Source organism: Archocentrus centrarchus, chromosome 9, assembly GCF_007364275.1.
Source record: "Archocentrus centrarchus isolate MPI-CPG fArcCen1 chromosome 9, fArcCen1, whole genome shotgun sequence".
Taxonomy (NCBI): domain Eukaryota; kingdom Metazoa; phylum Chordata; class Actinopteri; order Cichliformes; family Cichlidae; genus Archocentrus; species Archocentrus centrarchus.
Window position 1 is genome coordinate 15,082,043 of NC_044354.1, and position 22,451 is coordinate 15,104,493.

The 22,451-nt window shown below is 41.4% G+C and overlaps 1 protein-coding gene across 1 annotated transcript; it reads right to left on the minus strand.

The window, feature by feature from the left end:
* Positions 1-721: 721 nt before the first annotated feature.
* LOC115785338 (transforming acidic coiled-coil-containing protein 1-like) lies at positions 722-17,824 on the minus strand. Its single transcript, XM_030736865.1, is given in 14 exon segments — positions 722-2,342; positions 3,609-3,729; positions 3,823-3,929; positions 4,410-4,570; positions 4,802-4,845; positions 5,042-5,118; positions 5,259-5,390; positions 7,739-7,791; positions 8,676-8,757; positions 8,869-8,923; positions 10,598-10,986; positions 10,989-11,029; positions 15,729-15,820; positions 17,378-17,824. Coding segments are annotated over 14 exon segments (1,530 nt in total). The 5' UTR covers positions 17,485-17,824; the 3' UTR covers positions 722-2,273.
* Positions 17,825-22,451: the final 4,627 nt, after the last annotated feature.

The following is a 22,451-nucleotide window of genomic DNA, read 5'->3' on the forward strand; positions in this document are numbered from 1 at the left end:
CTTGGGCACATCTGCACACACTCAAAGTTGCTGGACTGAACTAGTGTGAAGATTCGTTCAACATACAGGCTTAATTCGAAATACAGCAACTAGCCTGATTTATACTGTGCATCATTTGCAACGTGCCAGTTGAAATCACATTTGCTGCAGAATAAATTATCAATATTGAACCAAAGTCTGCTTGTAACTTCTCACCAATCTGTCAGCTGCTAATCAGCCAAGTTTAGCCCCTCTCCCAAAAACTTACTGTGGCAGGCCAGAGAGATGAGAAGCAGCAGTGCCAGAGCAGTCTTCATGGCAGGAGGGCAAGGGGTTTCTGTGTCTTCAAGAGTCCAGAGAAAGAGTGGATGAGCTAAGATGAGCCTCTGATAGAGGGGACACCGAAGGTTGAGGTGCAGCAGGAGGGGAAGGTGTCTGAGGGCATTAAAGTCTTATCTCTGTAATCTCCATCCATGATGCACAGCCAGCACACTGCAGTAATTGACTTAACAAAGCAAGCTTTACCAGGGAGACACAGTTGCAGTTTGGTGTCATTAACAGAATTATGAGGTCATTTGTTTGTTTTTCTAACTACTAAAACGTTTCAAAGTGTGCCTGTAAAATGTAATGTATGTGCAAGACGTAAGCATTATGCATGGTCACCAGCAGCGAGTCTAAACCTGCTGCCATGACACACATACTGACACACCTACACAGAGAACTGAAAAAAATCAAACACAACTGAACCAATTATATTTAGGTTTATTCCGGAAGAATGTACAAATGCTCACACTTCTTCCACACAGGTGTGACATCACCATTGCTAATCCACAAATATAAATTTAAATAATTAAAGGGGCTAAAGTTACAAAACCAAAGAATTAGTTATCTGGATTAAATGAAGAAAAACTAAAAGTGAAGGCTTATATTTTTAGTTCTTAGTTTATAATAAAATCCCAATAGGCATTTTTTTCATACATTTGTCTTATTTTGCAGACATATTTTTCTACATTATAAAAGCTTTTTTTTTTTTTTTAAATATGTGAAGTTGTTGCAGCTCTGTGCAAATACAACTAGTTTTTAGTGGCATGTTAATAAAACTATGTGCATTCTGAGAATTGCAAAGCTGTGAAAATAACATGCAAATGAACTTTTTGTATTAGTAGTGTATTGCGTAAACACAGGCATTAAGGCGTGTTCATCATCACACATAAGCAATGGAGAAATTACTCACAAAGGTGTCAAAATCTGAGAGATAAATGTGGTTAGTGGGCAGTCAGTGACATACTGACTGACTGTTAAGGAAAAACCGATGACACACATTACAGCTGTAATATAGAGCCACTATTTTTCACCCTTTCACTTGTTCACGATTGTTAACACAGGTTAGTTAACAGAACGTGGTGGAGCTGATTTTATTTTCATGCGCACAGGATGAAGCTGTCTCTGCGAGGATGGTGAGGATCAGGCAAAACAGTGCCACTAAGATTTTACGTGATTGTCAGGTTATTTTACGTCAAAAGTGACTGACTACTATTCTATACCTTTTTGAATTGTCCAGCATCCCAGATAAGTCGCTGTTTACATAAATGATATTAATTATGTGCAGCTTGGTTTCAATATCATAACTAAAAGAGCAAAACCCTCTGAGAGCTGCTGTACTTCCTCAAATGATCCTAACCCCCCCTTTCTTCCCGTTTTGTGCAGCTTGACTTTAACCTTAACCTCATTCTACCCCAACAAAATCCCCCTGAGCCTTTTTCATTCAGCGTAAAATCCATGTTTGCTTTGTAGAAAAATACATTTTATGGATTGCTTCTTTAATAGAAAATATTCCTTCTCAAAAGCCTGTCAAATCACAGGCCCAAATGTAACTTTAAAACTCCACCCTAGATTAAATCTGATGTCATCCCGCACGAGGAGTTGCTGGGAATTTAGCTGTTAAGCTGCTGGGAATTTAAGTAGAGTCACAAGCGGGCTTTTGTTCGCTGGAATGATTGACAAAACCATAAGGGCTCCGGGTGGCCTCCAAGTGGGCACAAAGTCAAAACAAACTCAAGAGAATCACATGTAATTAACATGTAGAGAGTGCTCTTGGTTCTGGTCATATGTAGTGCAATTGTAATATACAAGAAGTTACTTTAGACATCTGTAAATAAGCAGGCTCTGAGATGCAGGGCAGGCACAGGGTACAAAACTGCATCGGGGCTGAGGGCATGCACGGGACATCGCTGTAGGGATGTGGGCAGGGCCGGAGGAACGGACGACCGTGGCTGCTTCCCATAAAGAAACCTTCAGTCTGTCTTTCCCATTTTAGCAATCAGCTCATCGCAGATTTTTGTCAGTTCCTCGATCTCTTGATTCTGTAAAAACAGAACACAGGAAAGTAACAAACCACTAAAAGTGCTTTTTTTAAAAACTCAGCAGGACTGTCCTTTACCAGAAATCATGACCTAGATACTCAGGACCCCACCCCCACCCAAAAAAACCCAAAACAAAACAACACAAGCCTTCTTGTAAGCAGTTTCATGTAGGAACAAATTGTTTTTTTTTTTTGTTTTTTTTTAATCAAACTACACCCTCCAACCACATCACTGTGGAAGGAAGTGTCCATCTACCCATGACGGGAGGCTCGTGATCATGCAAATGTGACAAGATGTAAACTTTAACGGTGTGGCCCTCAGCTGAGCTGTACGGTTAGCCAGCTGCATGACTCTTTTAGTTGAAAGAATATGAATGCAAATCATATGATTCTGTGGATATTGCATATCATTTTGGTTAAAATTATTGTGTAGTGAAAAATAATATACTTCTTTTTTTGGCTGCTCCCATATTTGTCCAGTATATGTCCAGTATATGCCCAGTATATGTTGTCCAGTATATCCACTATCCCTCCACTGCACACATCCAAACCATCTCAGCCTTGCCTCTCTAACTTTGTCTTCAAACTGCTCAACCTGAGCTGTCCCTCTGATAAACTCATTTCTAATCACTCCCAATTAAAATTTTAACATCTTCAGCTCTGCCACCTCCAGCTCGGCCTCCTGTCCTTTATTTTTGGTCAGTGCCACCGTCTCCAAACCATACACCATAACAGGTCTCACTACCATCTTATAAACCTTCCCTTTCACTCTTGCTGCTATCCTTCTGTCACACATCACCCCTGACACTTGTCTCCACTTAACCCACCCTGCCTGCACTCTGTTATTCACCTCTTTCATGCACTGTTGCGTTGGATAGTTGACCCCAGGTATTTAAACTCATCCACTTTCACTACCTCTGCTCTTTGCCCGTTCACCTTTCCACCTGTCTCCCTGTCATTCACACACAGGTGTTCTGTCTTGCTTTCACTGACTTACTCTTCTCTTCAGAGCATACCACCACCTCTCCAGGTTCTCTTCCACCTGTTCCCTACTGTCACTACAGAGCACAATGTTGTCTATGAACATCACAGTCCATGCCTGACCTCATCTGTCAGCCTGCCCATCATTATTGCAAACAAGAAGAGGCTCAGAGTCAATTCCTGATGTAATTCCACCCCCACCTTGAACCCATCTGTCACTACTGCACACACTGCACCACAATGCATTTCATCTAGAATTCGTATGCATGATGAGGGTCCTAATCACCTTCTGCAGCAGGGCTTGTTCCAGCGACTCATTCTTCATCTGTTCCTTCCTCAGGCTGGCGGTCAGCGCCATGTTCTCTGCACCTGCCTTTGAACGCACCTGAGCGATCTCCTCGTTAGCTCTAAGAGATGCATGAAATGAGAGGGATTAACAGAAACTGAATCTGTTGAGTGTTTTGTTTGTTACAGCAATTTTGTTTTTAATCTCTACATACTTGTCTAGTTTCTCCTCTGCATGCAGTTTTAGTGTCTGGTATCTCTGCTCCTCCTGCTTGACTCTGGCCAGATACTCTTGTGCACACTTCTTCAAAACCTCTTCATTCTGCATGAGGAAATAAACACAGTGCACCTTTACATCTTTACAATGTATATCCATCCATCCATCGCCGGGTCACAGGGTGCAGCAGAGAAACCTAGATCCCCCTCTCCTCAGCCACCTTCTCCAGCTTATCCTTAACATCGAGGTGTGCCCAAGACAGGCCGAGAGAAATAATCTCTCCAGGATGTCCTGTGGGGCCTCCTCCACATGCCACCCAGGAGGCATCCTAGTCAGATGTCCAAACCATCTCGACTGGCTCCATTTGATGTGGAGGACTAGCGGCTCTACTATGAGTCCCTCTTGAATGACTGCACTCTTCACCTGATCTCTGAGGGAACCATAATTTATTTAGCAGCCTTCAGTCTAAACCCATGTTTAGAACCCATGCCTAACCTTAATCCTCTTTCAAGGTTTGCGCTACTATTCTCTCATCATCACAACACACGAAGTTGACAGACATGAACTTTTCTTAAAACCTCTTACTTTTTTAAAGCCCTCTAGGGTGCTTTTCATATTTTCGTAACGGCGAAAGACGTCAGAAAGAGATCGCTCTACTGAGTTCAGGTCTGCCAGAGCGGCATCCTTCTCCATCGTCACCGCGTGCAAAGCCTTCTGGGCACTCAGAGTGTTGCGCTGCTCATCCTCTGAGAGAGGAAGAAGAAGCTATTGTCAAGGAGTGGTAAATAAGTTTTTCTCAGACTTAATTGCATGAAACATTGTGTTTAAATTACAAAAAGGGATGGATTTAGTTTTTTACTGCTGCTTTGGAGATCATAACTGCACACTTTTTACGAGATAACACAAATTCAGCTAAAATTTTGATTTAAAGGAAAATAACAGTCCATTGGGTTAGGGTTAGAAACATTTCAACTCACCAATCATCTGAGCAATTGTCTTCTCATATTCTGCAACAATCTTTCTGCAATAAGACATAATAGAGGGTGGTTTCTAAAGGCTACATATTCATGATTCCAGTTTAAACTCTAAAAGTGAAAAAAGTGATTAAAAGTGATAAAGGTGTGGTAAATTAACATATCTATTTAAACACTAAATACTTAGATGGTTCAGTTTTTCAAAACATTGCATGACCACTGGTGGTTTCTCATGCTTCTAACCTCATCTCATCCACTTCTTTTCTGCAGTCTTCATACTTTTTCTTCCAGTCACTCACTTCAACCTCTTTAGTGATGATCTGAAAGAAGACATTTCCTGTGAGCATGAACTGTGTGCATGACTTAAAATTTGTCAAGTACTTACAATCTACTGAGGCAAAAAAAATAAACACACTGATGACATGCAATACTTGTGAATGAGTGTTAAACAAGCATGTACCTCCTCTCTGATAAGGGTGAGAACCGCCTGTTTTTCTGCCTCACTGATGCAGATGGAATCCAGGACCTGACTTCCCGTTTTCTGCATCTCACTTCCCCCCAAGTTGTTCTTCAATTTGCACGTGTCTTCATACTGCTGAGAGCAGAAGGAAATCAGTCATGCTCTCCTGTGTCTTTTTTTGTACAGTGCTAATAAGCGGTTTACCCACTAAACCGTCAAGAATTTACAAGTTATCCAGGACACAAACATTTTTCTTGATTTCAGAATACAGCGTTCAACAAAGCCCCCTTAAAACTGTACAAACTGCACCCTTTAAAAAAAATAACTCCAGCTTGTCTCAGTACTGGTTTACTGTTTAATACCATTTAATATTTCCAAAATATATTCCTTGAAAATTGTACTATTGTTTCATTTTTGTGTAACATTTTCTTTTATATGAACATATTCTACATGCCTGCGCTTTTTCTTCACGTTGTTTTTCTTTTTTCCCCTTTCAAACCTGTTTCCTGCTCATCTTTCACCTCATACCAATCATGCCCTTCAATCAATATTCTTACAGACCTCAATCCTTCTTCTTCTCTCTGTTTCTCTCCTCTCTTGTTTTGTCCTTCCCTGGATTATGGCTGTCATATTCTAATCTGCTGAATGATAATCATAATCCCTCTGTCACCTGAGCAGATGAAGAGGGTGGCATACACTAAATACCTCCTATAGCACAATGAAGTCATCATATCAGTACTGTACTAGTTTTGAGCTCTAAACCCCAATCTGGTCAGTCAGCCAGACAATTTTTCTATTTTTACTGTGTAGAAGAATCCAATTATGTGTTATGATGCACATGGACATCAAAGTAAAACTGTTACTTTTACAAGTGGTGCTGGAACATGCCGGGACTTGTCAATGCCACTTCTTTTATTGAGTGTTTTCTCTGCAGACTGGAAAAGGGGGGCATAATTTCAAGTGGCATCGCTTAAAGTTGTCCATATCACACGGAACCACAAAGGACGCCAAAATGACATATTTTAAGTAAGCTATATAGGTTTTGGGCATCCAACAGAAAGAGTCCCGTTGAATAGTCATTGTCATATCATATCTTATTCTTTAATTTTTTTTTTTTTACAAAGATTTTATTTTTAATCACAGCAGCTAAGCAAATTAAAACAAATGAGAAACAGACTGAAGTTTAAATACTTGAAGTCTTGCAGGTCACTGACAGATCTTTTAATCTGGCGCATGGTGAAAGCTTGGTTTGACAAATAAAAGATTGTTTTAGCCCCACCTAGTGTTTACTAGGTGGGATTTCCATTGAAGGTGCAGTTGTAGATGAGTTTCTGGCACAACTTCACCTACTTCCATGGAAGTGCATGGAGGAGGGAAAAGGTCTAAAAAAGGTCAAAACTCCAACAACACCATGACCAAGATGAGAAAGCCACAAGCCAAAAGGCATTGGTCTAAGAGTAAAGTTGTTCTTTATAGTAAGAGTTTCGCTGTCTTTAACTATACTGCTCAACAAAATTAAAGGAACACTTTTCAATCAGAGTGTAGCATCAAGTCAGTTAATCTTCTGTGAGAGCAGGTTCACCCTGAGCACATGTGGCAGACATGAAAGGGTCTGGAGAAGCCGTGGAGAACGTTATGCTGCCTGTAACATTGTTCAGCACGATCGGTTTGGTGGCGGGTCAGTGATGGTATGGCGAGGCATATCCATGGAGAAATGCACAGACAGGTACTGGCTAGGCAAAGGCACCTTGACTGCCATTACAGTAGGTATCAGGATGAAATCCTCAGACCCATTGTCAGACCCTACACTGGTGAAGTGGGTCCTGGGTTCTTCCTGGTGTACAACAATATCCAGCTTCATGTGGTGAGAGTATGCAGGCAGTTCCTGGAGGATGGAGGAATTGATACCACTAACTGACCCCCACGTTCACCTGATCTAAATCCAATAGAGCACCTCTGGGACATCATGTTTCAGTCCATCCAACGCTGCCGTGTTGGACTTCAGACCGTCCAGGAACTCCGTGATGCCCTGGTCCAGATCTGGGAGGAGATCCCCCAGGACGCCATCCATCATCTCATTAGGAGCATGCCCCAATATTGTCAGACATGCATACAAGCATGCATACAGACTACTGAGTACCATTTTGAGTCACTGCAATGAAATTTTGGGAAAATGGACTAGCCTGCTGCATAATGTTTTTCACTTTGAATTTTGGGGTGTCTTTGAATTCAGCCCACTGTAGGTTGATAATTTTAATTTTCATCAAACAATGTGGAATCCTGTCATTCCTGACACATTACTCAGTCCATATCAGTATAGATATCTAGCATGATCCCCCCCCCCCCCCCCCCCCCCCCCCCATTAAGATCTGATGTGTTTTCAAAGTGTTCCTTTCTTTTTTTTATTTTTAGCAGTGTAGACTGAACATGCAGTAGATGTAGGGAAAATGTCTGGGTGATAAATTGTGATGATATCTCACCACAGAGCAGCAGTCTGATGCCTCAGGTTTGGATGTCACCTGGCAGTCTTGGACTAGAAGAAAACAGCAAACTCATGTTAAAAAGAGAGGGTTGTATTTTGTGTCATATAATGTAACAGATTAGCATACATTTGTATTATTGTAGAGGTGAGTTGTATTTCAATGCTTCTAGACCTCCCAGCACATTTTCAGTTTTTCTTCAATTGCAATTGTATATTTTCTGTGACTGTGTTAATTACTTTGAGAGCTGTATTCCTGCTAAGCCACAATAAATAATTTTCACAATAAAAAACAATCATGCCTTTGAAAACAAGAAATCCGCAGGCTGCTGGACTTGATGCAGTGATGCACTATTTTGCAGCATTTGAGGTGAATATGGAAAGATACCAGTATTTTAAATACTTCCATATTCTGCAGTATTACACATTTTCTCAGTGTCAGTGCAATGCAATGACGGCTTCAAGTTTCCAGATTATCATTTAAGTTCTACGTTGGACCAGGTACAAACCCTGAACTCAGAGTTTGAGTGAGCACAACCTTTGAGTGTCGAATTCTGCACAAATATCATTCTGTACTGGGAGGTATCAGATTTTTGAGGGGAGGGAACTGCCTTCACTTTCTCATGCTCATAACTCACAAAGTAACAGGTTTCAGTGTGACACAAAATTACATGTGAAGTTAATGATTACTGTGTGCGTGTGACGGTATGCAAAGATGACCTAGTTACTGTGCAGTATTGATTAACCATGGTTGATTGTTTCCCCAGCTGAAAGCTAATGCAGGCTGACAAATTATTAACAGTTATCTGATATCTGGACAGTAGGGTAAGTATATAATGAACTCTTTGCTATTATAACAGTGTGTATTATGGCTAGGTGGCCAAAAGATAACCAGATATTTTAAGTATAAATATACCTGATTTAATAATTTTACTCACTGTTTTGGTCCTTTTCTGGTTTGACCCCAACACTGCTCGCCAGTTTCTCCTCATCTGTGGCATGGCCTCCATGATGGTCATCCTTCAGTAGCAGAAAACATAATCATCCCCACTGTGTAAATGTAGTTTAAAGAATAAATGCTACCCAGCCAGTCAGAAGCTGCTCAAGAGCAAAAAACTTATTAGTGCTTACCTGTCCACTGAAGTCCTTCTGCACTGGCTGGTTCTGCTTTACTTTACAGGAGTTCCTAAACATGAAGGCAAACAACATCAGCGTTAACACAAACCACATCATATCTGTGTGTGTGTGTGTGTGTGTGTGTGTGTGTGTGTGTGTGTGCGCGCATGTGGACAAATGTGATGATGAAAAGAGAAAGGAGGAGACAGACAATGCCTTACAGCTGGGCCACATAGCTTTGCTTTGTGTGTGCTGAGCTTGCATGCTCTCCAAAGAGTGCTGAATTACACAGAGGAAAAACCAGATTAATGAAGAAGCTGTTTGCCAAATTTAAATAAGAGCAAGAGCATTTGCACAGAGCATTAGAGGGAATTATAGGGTCACCACTAACCCTTTCTGTCTTCTACTTAGTATACATGAATTCCACACACTTTCTCCCTCCTTTGTGATTGAAGGAGAACTAATGAATGTATGCAGAACAAAAAGAACTGCAGTTACACCACACAAATACCACACCCACAGTTACAAAGTACTTACAACAGAACACAGAGGAAATGGACTTGCTCAGCAGTCCTGATGCCACACAGAGAACAGGGAAACAGCATGACAGGTTTTGGAAGGAAAAGGAAGGAAAGACAGAGGAGAGGATGGGACAGGGGTTAGGATAAACACAAGGTGAGTGCAGGGTTACTGTAGTTTAGTAAACTGAAAACCAAGACTAAAACTAGATGGCAGATATAGAGAGAATATCATCTAATAAAAGAATCATCCAAAAATGTCCTAAATTCAGAATAAATACCATCTGTCTCTTAGTGCTGTTTTGGGATCATATGGGATGAAACAGCAGTGATCATCCACCCAAGAAAAATACAAAACACTGATAACCCTGGCGTCTTGAAAAAGCTTACAGAATACACATCAAGATCATTTTTGACATATATGAGTAAAACAATAGTTAAATTGATTGTTTAACTATCTCTCTCACTGTCAAATTCACTAGGCCTTGGGCATTGAACAGGATTTATAGTTTGTAAAATTACCATGCATGTGCCTAATCTTTTTAAAAACTCTGATGAAGTGGAGAATTTGTAGATATGGCCAAAAACCACCAGTGGGCGTTGTTTCACAGTTCCCATATCCCAGTGAATGCAAGAGCTTAGAGAAAATGTTGAGGTTAACACCTTTCGAAGAAAAAAAATTCTTTCTGCAAACAAAGAGCTTTTGTTAAAAATGCTCCATCCAGATATGAATACAGAACTCTAATATCCACCTTTTCCCAGATCATCAGCATCTATGGATTAAATGCAAGCACAGCAAATAAAAACTTTTCTGACTGAACTCTAAAACTTCTTAAAAATAGAACCAACACTACAGCAAACAAACAAACAAAAAAACAAAACAAAATTATAAAACATAATAATACTGAATATTACTTAATCGATATGCTTTTTTTTTTTTTATAAAAAAAAAAGCTATCCTTTTTCAAGAGACACAGCAGGCCACCACAGCTGATTAAAATGGGAACGCTTTGATCTCTTAGGTTCATTGAGGACAATAGTGACCATTCACTACTGTTCCCTACAGCTACTAAAAGAGAAAAGCACTTGTTCAGTTTGAAAATCTGTGAGTCACACTGGCTCAGATTCAGCATTTGTGTAACTGCAGTCGCTGACTGGAACGGGGATGATTATGGCTGATGACGGGAAAGGATGGGCCTTTGTGTATAAGTCTTTAACGTACTCACGTGATAATTGACCCATTTGGCTCACAGGTCAGTTTTGTGTTTGACAGCAAAATGTCAGAGTCCATGTTGCCATTGAGCAAATCAGAATCCATACTGATGTCATGACTGAGAGTCAAGTTTGAGTCTGGGCTGGAGTCGGACGTCACCGGAGGCTCGTCATCCACCTCTGAAGGATCCGGTTTGTTCAGTGGAGACACGACAGACAGCGACGGGGGCCGGGCAGTCTGTGGAAGAGTCTTTGATGGGGAGATGACCTCTTCAGGGCCGGTTTTGGTGCTGAGGGTCAAATTAAGGTTCTGATCCAAACTGAAGCTGCTGTTGTCAGTCCAGGAGCTGGTAAGGTTGTTCAGAGAATCGACCCCTTGGGACGAAGCTGTACCAACATCCTGACTGGAGATTGTGTCTGGAATGTGTTTTTAGCATCAGGAAAAACTGTCAACAAAAGAAACATGGAAGTTAGTTTATAAAGCATTTTATAAGCACAGAGACTTAGAGATGCTGATTTAACCAACATAGCTGAAATTTACACTAAAGTAGGTCTATAAACAGAGTGAACTGTCTACAGTGAGACTTCCAACATTTAGGATTCACAGCCTTACAAACATATTCGTAAGAGCTTTATAGATCTAAGTGTGACACAGGGCTGCAAGGATATCTCTAATGTAGGTAGGTGACTGATCCTGAAGAGCTATAAAAGAGATCAAAAGAATCTTGAACTGAATTCTGAATATGACCATAATGACATGAAGATCTATGTCAAACAAGATTTTTTTTTTATCCTTCCATTGCACAAATATATGGACCTATACCCATGACATGAAGCTCCCAGTGCACAGTTTTTGTGCTGATGTTAGTGTCAGAGGAGGTTTGGAATGGTTATTGGGTCAGTAATGCGACTTTTATGCTCTATGCACCTCAGCACTTGGCAGCCCTGCTCTGTAACTTTACATCATCTGCCACTTCGTGGCTGAGTTGCAGTGGTTCCTAAACACTTCCACTTTGCAGGAATCGATAATGCCACTTACAGCTGATGGTGGAACATGCATGAGGGAAGAAATTTCACAAACTGGCTTGCTGCAACGGTGGCATCCTACTACAGCATCATGCTCGAATTCAGTGAGCTCTTTTAAACAACCCATTCTTTCACTAATGTTCGTAAAGGTTGACTGCATGGCTAGTTGCTTGATTTTACACACCTCTGGTAATGGGACTGAAAACACCTGGATTTAAAGATTAAGAGGTGTGGCCCAATAGTTTTGTCCATATAGTGTATCATGAGGTAGTGCGGGTCATCTATCAATTGCAAGGTTGGGTTTCATCCCCAGCTTCCCATTTCAAATTTCCCTAGTGCTAGGTACTGAACCCTGAATTACCCCTGATGCATCTATTGGAGTGTGTGTGTGTGTGTGTGCGCATCTGTTAGAAGGTGCTTAAAAGCACAGAATGAAGTGGTGTCTGAATGTTGCTTGTTGCAAAAAGTGCTTTGAGTGCTCACAGTACAAAAGCACTATATAAGTACCAGTCCCTCTAATAGTGAATATTACTCTGTGATTCCGTCACAGAGTGACAGAAGGATTGGGACCGTGGCTACAGTGATGCAGACGCTGCACTGGTCCATTGTGGTGAAGAGAGAACCGAGCATAAAAGCGAAGCTGTCGATTTACCTGTTGAGCTACCTCCCTACCCTCACCTATGATCACGAGCTTTGGGTAATGACCGACAGAACAAGATCGCTGATACAAGCGGTGGAAATGAGCTTCCTCCGAAGGATGGCTGGCCTCTCCCTTAGAGATAGGGTGAGGAGTGCAGTCATTCCAGAGGTGCTCAGAGTAGAGCCACTAGTCCTCCAAATTGAAAGGAGTCAGTTGAGGTGGTTCAGGCATCTGAGTGGGACGCCTTCTGGGCACCTCTTGGGTGAGGTGTTCCGGGCATGTCCTAAATGGAGGAGGCCTTGGGGCAGACCCAGGACACGCCAGAGAGATTATATCTTTCGGTTGGCCTGGGAAAGCCTCGGCGTTCCCCTGGATAAGCTAAAGGAGGTGGCTGGGGAGAGGGAGGTCTGGGTTTCTCTGCTTACGCTGCTGCCCCCACAACCCAGCCCCAGATAAGTGGAAGAAAATGGTTGGATGGATGGAGTCCTTCACCTAACTTTGACACTGTAACATTTTCACATCATAATTTTTTCCTAATATAAAAATACAATAGGGAAGTTGACCAAGATGCTAAATTTAATAAGTTCTGCAATGGCAGAAAAATCTACTGCAGACACTAAATGCTGAAAGTTCCTCCCGACTCTCTGATCGTAAACCATGAAATCTCACATCCTCATCCTCTGCCTATGTTAAGATTGCATCTGTCTCTTAAGGATTTAACCTTGAAATGATTCATGAAACTTTTCCTTCTCCTGTTAGAGTACTTAAAATGGCTGCTGGCTTCCTCACAGAACACTTCACTTCCTGTGTCCTCACACATCTCTTTAAGAGCTAGCTAACAACCACAGCAGCAGTTGAATCACACTGCTTCTGAAACACAGGAATGCCTATAAAAAGTCGCCCCCACACACTGCTAAACTTACACAACTACACCCGTTAATAAACTGACAGAGACCTCTTCCGTATGTGCTAAACATGAATCGAGGCTTTGTGGTTTCAGCTCTTTCTCACATCGTTTGCTCTGATCGAATACTAATGTGAGACTCATTACATCACGCAGTCAGTAAATGTAAGTTTAGCGAAGCTTCAGCTGAAATCTGGGTACTTTCAGAGACACAACAGAAACGCCCTTTGGAGACAAGGAACAGATGTAGAGGAACCACACCCAGTCATGCAAAGGACGTACACACCACCACGTGGCTTAGCAACAAAAACAACATCAGGCTGAATTACACATTCACAGCTCACTAAAAAAAAAAAAAAAAAAAAAAAAAAAAAAAGAAGAGGAAAAGCAGGCAGATGAGGAACAGAGAAACAAATACAAGCATACACAACTGTCTAAGGTTTCATCTTCATTAAATCACATCAAAAGGTACATCTGGTTAGATTGTGGCATGTGGATGTTCCCATGAAAAGCCAGCAATTTCCCAGAACCATGGGTCTTCTAATTATAGGGAACCCAAGTATCAGTTTCTCCCCACAGCTGATCTTTTATTTATGAAACTAACCCAGATTTTCTTTTTACTTAATGTGACTGTTTTAGCATAAAAAGGAGAACACTATTGTCTGCAAACTACCTTCAATAACAAACAGGATAATCCATATTACTGTGGTCAAAACATCTCATTTCAAATAGCTGCAATGTGTGCCGAACAATTTTATCCTCGTACACGGACAGCACAGCGTGTGACTTTTACTTTTTAATGATCGCTAAAGGAGATGGAGAAACATTTGTGATAAACAGTTGTGGCAATCCCATTTGTTTCCACAAAGAAAATGCCATTACCATGGTAAAGTGTGGTACTTGCGTCTGTATGTGTGAAAGCAGGGCAGCTGAAGAGGAAGGGGGTGAGAGGGACCCCAGTAGGCCTTGTTGGCAGCTTCAAAAAGACGGGATTCAACCCACGTCATTTGCAAGTCTCTGGCTAACTGAAGAGAGCTCATTTACATGTCTGATTACCTTTCATGTGCACACTGTGGGCAGATGACAGCACACTGATCCGGGAGCAGATTCTGGCATGCTAACACCGTATAATGAGCAACATAATATTCCCAGTATGGAGTTACACAAAGTAACTTTGCATTGTCAGAACATTTTAATTAGAACACTAGTCTAACTATTACTGTTACAACAAAAGTGTCACTGCCTCAAATTACAAAAGAAAAGAAGAAAGAAAAACAAATCCAACCCACAAATGAATGTAAGAAAATGCCTGTAATGATAATTACACACAGAGGAAAGCAATAGTCTTCATGGGCAACAAGCAGTTATTTTGAAGTAATAACAATAACACTGCTGTTGTAGTAAAAACTGACATTTGTGACATCTTTCTGTATGTCTACTTGTCCAAACTGACTCTCAGTGCTGATTTAGACCTGACACGTTTTATGAGGGGAACCTTTCACACTGGACATTTTAGCAGCAATCTGAGAATCAGGCCAGGTATTGTGTGCAATGCCGATGGATTATCTGTCCTTCCGTACCAATACAAATACATGTTATACAAACTGTGGAACACTCGTTGTCAGCATTGTGTGACACAAGAAAAACCGGCTTGTTACCCAGCCCCACCTGAGAGTATCTAATGTCATTCTCAGATCAGGCTTTTTCCTGCACAGAGGCGTTTTTGAAGCCCCTCTAAGATCTAAAGGAAAATCAGAAATTATTAGAAATATATACTCACTGCCCACTTTATTAGGTACACATAGTAAGCACCAGATTGAACCCGATTTTGCCGCCAGAACTGCCTTAATTCTTTGTGGCACAGATTCAACAAGGTGCTGGAAATATTCCTCAGAGATTTTGGTTCATATTGACATGATAGCATCACACAGTTGCTGCAGATTTGTCGGCTGCACATCCATGATGTGAATTTCCCGTTCCACCCCATCCCAAAAGTGCTTTTTGGATTGAGATCTGGTGAACGTGGAGGCCATTTGAGTACAGTGAATTCAGTTTTGTGATCAAGAAACCAGTTATGATGATTTGAGCTTTGTGACATGGTGCATTTTCCTGCTGGAAACAGCCATCAGAAGATGGGTACACTGTGGTCATAAAGGGATGGCCAGCAACAATACTGCTTAAATGATGCTAAGCTGGTACTAAGGGGCCCAAAGTGTGCCAAAAAAACCCCACCCCCCACATCATTACACCACTACAACTAACCTAAACTGTTGATTCAAGGCCAAATGGATCCATGCTTTCATGTTCTTTAACTCACCTAAACTACCTTTCTTTCCCATTCTGATGCTTGAACTTCAGCAGGTCATACTGACCATGCCTACATGCTTAAATGCTGCCATGTGACAACAAGCAGCTGAATTGGTGTACCTAATAAAGTGACCAGTGAGTCTGTTTCAACTGATTTTGTTAATTAGGCTTTCATTTACTCAAGTACAAAGCATATTTTGTTCATGAAACTGTCAGAATTGATAAAGACTGAGACGTATAAGCCAACAAAGCAGCTGCGCTATCTCACCTGTGTGACTGGAGTTGTCCAGTTGGCTCAGCAGCTCCACAACACTTGGAGACTCGGCCTCCGGAGTCTCAAAGGTCCCCTCAGAATCTGAACTGTGGGAGAGAGGAAGAAGTTTATTTATAATACTGAGGCCAGAGCCACAAATGAGCTCAAGTATTCGCCATATTATTTGGAACTAAAAATTACATGTTGACTTTTGAAAATAAAATGTGCTGAAACTGAGAAAACACAACTCACAGCATTATACTCACAAAAATCTTTGGAAGACAGGATAAAAATAACCATCACATTGCCTGGTTTAACGAAAGCTTTTCAAACAACAGTGTACTGTCTGTGAGAACAGAGAGGCATTGAAAAGGTTCATAAGCCTAAATAGCTACGCATATATCCTGCAAACAGCTACTAAATTATGCATATAAAACTTTTAAGGCCGAGTTTGTGCACTGGATCATACATTTCCTTCTAACAAACATGCAACAGCTTTTCAATATGGATTTTATGTTTTCTTTAAGTGACTTGGAAACAATAGATTCAAAAGTTCAAAGTGACCAAACACAAAATGTTTCTATTTTAAAGGAAGTTAGAGGAAGGGAGAGGAGAGGAAGTGAAGCACTACAAGGCCACCTGCATCCTTTGCTCTTTAGTAATGACACACTGTGTCCCACAGTACACACACACACACACACACACACACACACACACACACACAGTCTTTGGGTCTGCTGTGTCCACTGCCAGAGCAACCAGCCAAAATTAATTTCCAAACTGTGGAGAGACTGAAAGGAACAGTGAGAGTTTGTGTGCATGTATGTGTGTGTGTGTACCCACTCTCAGCCACTTGAAAGCACATCAAAATATCCGCACTCTAATGAAAGACAGCACAACAAGGAACAAAGCTCACAGTGCCAATACCCAGCTGCACTCCACCTCTGATAACCAGCTCACACAAACACACTGACACTCTGGAGCTCTATACAACCCCATCATCCACATCTAATCCTAATATACATAACCACCCACCCCACCACTGTGTACACACACACACACACACACTGAATTGCATCCCAGTGATGGCCCCAACGGCTGCAATCTTACAAGGTTACTTAGAGACTAGAAATGGACAAAAAAAAAATAAAAAATCAAAAGCTTTGGAAAGTGTTTTTTTATTTCCTGCCCACAGCTTTCAGCTTTTCCCCAACTGCCAGCGAGCCTTCACACACACTCAGACACACATAAAAAAACAGGCCTAGGCAGTCATATTCTCAATATATTGGTTCTCAAACAAAACACGGTGGTGCACATAAAACAGAGACTCATGAAACAGCAGTCTGAGTGCCTTTATTTTGACTCAGAATCTGTTTTTAGCAAACGACAGCATCACCAATCACCAATCCTGAGCACAGGAAAGAATCAGATTATCACAGCATTGTGCAGTTCGTCTGCTGTATGAGATGCTCTCTCGTTTTCTGTATATAGCCACCACCTGTCAGCGTGACTCAGGGAAGTCATCACACAAACGCCCACATTCACTATCAATCTGTGGGAGTCCGTGGCATCAAAAACCTTCTCTGTCAGAGTGTATTTATTATACAGAAGCATCTATATTTCTGTATTCAGTTTTACACAAACGTGTGGCTAATTTCTCTTACATGTCTTCTCTGTTATCCTTTGCTCCGGACTGTCCATCGTCTGCTGAAGCTCCAGTGACTGCTGACCACGTCCATTTCGCCCACTGGACCGGAGACAACCAGGACATCCTTGCAACACGTTCAGTTCTGAACCCAATGACACTTCTAATGATTAATAGTGAACTTCCTCTTCCTCTGGATGTGTTTAGATTAATGCTGCTGTCAACAAAATTGACAGTTTGTCTTAGGCTGAAAAGAAGAAAGGCAAACACAAGCGCTCGATCTCTCTTTTTGATTTTCTTCCTCCTCTTTTGCTTTGGCTGTTTCACTTCCTCCTATTGCTTAGCCGCTTAGATTTCCCATCCTGCTCTTCTGCATTGTTGACGCTCGTGAGAGAGAAACGTGTCTCACACTGCTGCAGCTGCTTCTGTTGCCGCTCTGCTCTAAACAGCGCTGACTCACACAGCGTAGATTACTGGAGCATCAGTAGTCACTCCCCCCTCTGCTCCCCTCCTTTTTCCCCCTCCACTCTGTCTGGGTGGATGATCAGCTGGTTAACAGACATCGGCTCGCCCTGCTCCCACATTTGCTAACTCTCTTGTTTGCCCTCAGGAGTTTGCCTCTCCTCTCTCCAATTCTTTCAGGGTTAAGCAAGGGGGGGGGGGGGGGGGGAACCAAAGCTTCCTGTTTAAAGTGGCAAGCAGAGTCTGATTTCTCTGGGACAAACTACTGTACATTTGTTCATAGAGAAAGCAAATGAAGAGCTCAGGGTAAGGGAAAGAAATAATAGGGAATTATACATTTTAAAAGCTGTTAGTATACAAAGTATCCTGAATTCATACTGTTGCAAAATCCTGCTTTCCTGAAATTACACCCTCCTGTAAGGCCCATTTCCCCAAATCCCCCTCCCCCCATAATAACTTAAAAACATAAAATACAGTGCATTTAAAACTCTTACTATCTATACACTCCCCAGCCACTTAATTAGGTACACCTGTTCAAGTGCACATTAATGAAAATATCTAATTAGCCAAACACATGGTAGTAGCTCCTTGCATTTAGGCATGTAGACTTGATCAAGACAACCTGCTGAAGTTCAAACTGAGCATCAGAATGGAAAATTAAGTGACTTAAGTGAATTAAGTGACTCTGGTTGTTTTTAGTGGCAGACTGGCTGATCTGAGTATTTCAGAAACTGCTAATCTACTGTGATTTTCCTACACAACCATCTCTAGGGGTTTAGAAACTATATAGTGAGCATCAGTTCTCTCAGTGAAAATGCCTTGTTAATTCCAGAGGTTAGAGGAGAATAGGAGAACGGCCAGAGAGGAAGGCAACGGTAACCCCAATAACCACAGTCAAGATAAGCAGAAGAGCATCTCTGAATCCACAACACATCAATCCTTGAAGCAAACCAGCAGCAAAAGTCAGCTAAGAACAGGAAACTAAGGCTACAATTCACATGGACTCTCCAAAATTGGGACAATAGAAGATTGGAAAAATGTTGCCTTGTCAGAATGGGTGAGACTTTGGCATAAACAACATGAAAGCATGGATCGGTCCTGCCTTGTATCAACAGCTCAGCCTGGTGATGGTGGTGTAATGGCCTGGGGAATATTTCCTTGGCACACTTTAGGTCTCTTAGCATCAACCAAGCATCATTTAAATACTACAGCCTACCTGAGTATTGTTGCTGACCATGTCCATCCCCTTAGTAATGTGTACCTAATGAAATGGCCAGTGAATGTACTTTGACAGCTTTCCAGGTAAAATAAAATCTTTACAACTTTGGCTGCTTTAAAACAGACATTGTGACTTTTCATTACTCTGGAGTGATGGATCTTTCTTCAAATTAAGCGACAGAGATGTTGCTCAATCACTTCATTTGCTCACTGTGAATGCTCCAAATGCTCACTGTGAGTTTGAAAGGTGACTGGGCATCACAGAGGCCTGGATAAAGAAGATAAACCTAAATTCAGTAGTAATTACGCAGCTCCACACGACACAGGCAGCAAAGCCATTTAGATGAAAGCTACATCACCGTGCCTCTGAGGCTGTTCATGGGTGGCTTATGTAAGTCTAAGGCCAGGCTTTCACATTTATACCTCTTCCCCCACCCCTCACAGGCACACACACGCAAACCCACACAGGGTATCTAGGCCAGATGAGATGTGTTCTCTGAAAAAAAAAACATGAACCATGACTAATCTAACAACAGGAAGATGCTCCAACCACTGCAAAAAAGGTGAACTGGGAATGAGAATAAAAGCTTTTTATTTATACTTGAAGGTACCCATCCTGCCAGTTACCGCTCACATGAAACACATGGAAGGAAAGACAAATGCTCTATTATCACACTGAGCTGATCCACAGAGACACACAGGCAGCTAGAGAGGAACAGATTAACCAGTGCACTCACACATAATTTTACACAATGGAGAACACATAAAAAAGAGGCTTTGTTCAGTCTATGGTAAGTTGACAGTAAAAACAGAGCAAATTAGAGGCATGGTAACCAGGAAACACTGATTTCATTAAAAGCACAGAGACAGGGAAAGGTGAGACAGGGAGATAACAGATTATAGAGATGACAAGATGATGGGATGTGAAAGAGAAAAGAAAAAGAAAGTTTTGGGCGGGGGAAGAATCTCAATCATTTGATTGTGTTTGTTTTGTCTCCTTTCTCACCGATCAGGACAGATGAGATGATACAGCCCTTTGTCCCACAGAGGACAGTCTGCCTACAGCTAACAAAACCCTTTAAGCAGCACACAAAGAGGAAGTGGAAGGGCCATGCAAGTTTTTTGTTTTTTTTTTTACAGTTGCAATTGTGGATTCAAATACTAAAACCAAGCCAGGCATTTGGAAACACTTTAGGTTCAAAGTGTACAATTAATAAGCATAGAATTAAGAATATAAGTTCATTTGAAGTTATCAAATGCTTTATGCACAAACTGTTCACCCTGCAAACCCCGGAGATGTGAACTGACTATATGAGACTCAAAAGACCCTCACTCTCTGCCTGGCAGAGTCATAAACCGCAGACAGAAGCAGGAGGAAAATAGAGGGAAAAAAAAACAACTCTTATGTAATACCTTGAAATAGCGCACATAAGTAATAGTGGCAAAACCCACACGTACACATTCTCCTGTAAGTGATCATGGGCTGTCATAGTACCGCACACACAAACACACACAAACGAATATGGCACATTAAAAGGCCACACTGCATCCATTATACACACTTGACCGGGTTTATTAAGTGGGTGTGCCGTCAGTTACTCTAGCAAGAATGCACATCCTTAATCATGAAATGCATTTTGACTGAAAGCAGCACGTGTGATTACAAGCTAAGAATAAACTGGCCACGATAAACACGTCTGTGAGCCACAACAGAGGTGATGTGATACTGGTTGAGATAAGCGTGTGTGTGTGTGTGTGTGTGTGTGTGTGTGTGTCTGCCTGCAAGGGAATTAGTGAGGCATCTCAACTATCACAAACTGTTTATTCCTACTCCTAATCCGCTGCACTATGATATAAGTTTAGCCGGCCTCAAGCTCATTTTAGTGCCAATATAAAGTTGACACACTTTCTGGATTTCCTTAAACACTGGCTATGAATAGTAGTTGTCCTTAGACAAATGCTAACAATAATTTTTGCTGTAAAGCTTTTATGAGGGTATTTTTTTAATAGGGATTAGAAGAAAAATCCTAAACTAATGGGCATGACATTCGCCGTGACATTTATTGAGCGATTTTTAATTTGGACCTTCTCAGCTTTCCCTCTTCATCAGTTAGACAAAAGGTCACTCTTTTGCACAAAGTGTTTGCCAGGTCCTCTGCTTCTCCAGATGAGCAGACTGCTATGAAACTTTGTTGGAGAGGAAGGCAATGCTGCCGTCATCTCCAATGGCAACACTGCCTTTCCCAGCTGCTGTAGGAGAGGCAGGGTACACCCTGGAAAGGTCACCAGTCTGTTGCACATCTTAAATTTTTTCTTCTTTTATTCTGTTCTATGTATTTTATTTAAGTTGTGTTTTATGTTTTCTCCTGACTGCGAGACACATCCTCCATGAAAAGGAATCAAGTTAAGCTGCAGCTGAAATGACATTGGTCAGCCCCAAAAGGTTATGAACCCTTTGATTATGACAGTCATCTAAACCCAAGTTTATGTTTCTATCCCCAGTACAGCTAAGAATAACAGAGTCATCAGTATGTTTTTTTGTCCAATGTAATTACAGCTTTCATTCATTTAATGTCAGACTTTAGCTCTAGCTGTGTTTCAATTAGAAGTTGCACTCGAGTGAATGCGCAAAATGTCATCCTTGAATGCTTCTTTGAACAGCAATTACACAGCATATACATGCCAGTGCTACTGTGCCCAGCCTCAAATGGCTATAAATAGTAAAACTATTAGTTTTTTTAATTTAACAGATTAATTTGATTTGCCTCTCTAAACAAAAATAATCTTCCAGTTTGCTGCTATACATAACAGAGCTCTGATTCCCTTTCAGCTGAAAGTCTCCATGGATTCCTGAAATAAGTAGTTTCTACCATAGCTTTTACATAAGAGCATGTCTCATGTCGCACAACACACAGTCTTTGTAATATTATCTAATCTAAATAGAACACTATGATGGCTTATTAAATTATATGGCTCCATCTAGTGGTCACTACTGTAAATATTTCTCACATAAAAAATAAAAATGAAATGACACAGAAAGGGCAACATTAGCTTCAGCCAGCCCTTCGCTGATCATTTAGCATGGATGGAAAAGGAGTGAGTGGTCATTATGGAGCAGTGTATAACAAGTCACACATCACCTTTGGAAGCTTAAAAATTTCCATTCTGGATGGGAATGAAGTGGCCTCTCTCACCGTGTGTCATGACCGGGGAGGAAACGGACGAGGAAGGGCAAACACGCAGGACTCCGGAGATTGGCATAACTAAAGGCATTTATTTATGTAAGGAAAAACAAATACAAACAGCTTAGAAGGGAGACGACGGGCAGACACAACGAGCACAGGAACACACGGCACACAACGTCAACGACGCGACAAGGAACCAATGGAAACTGAGGGCTTACATACACAATG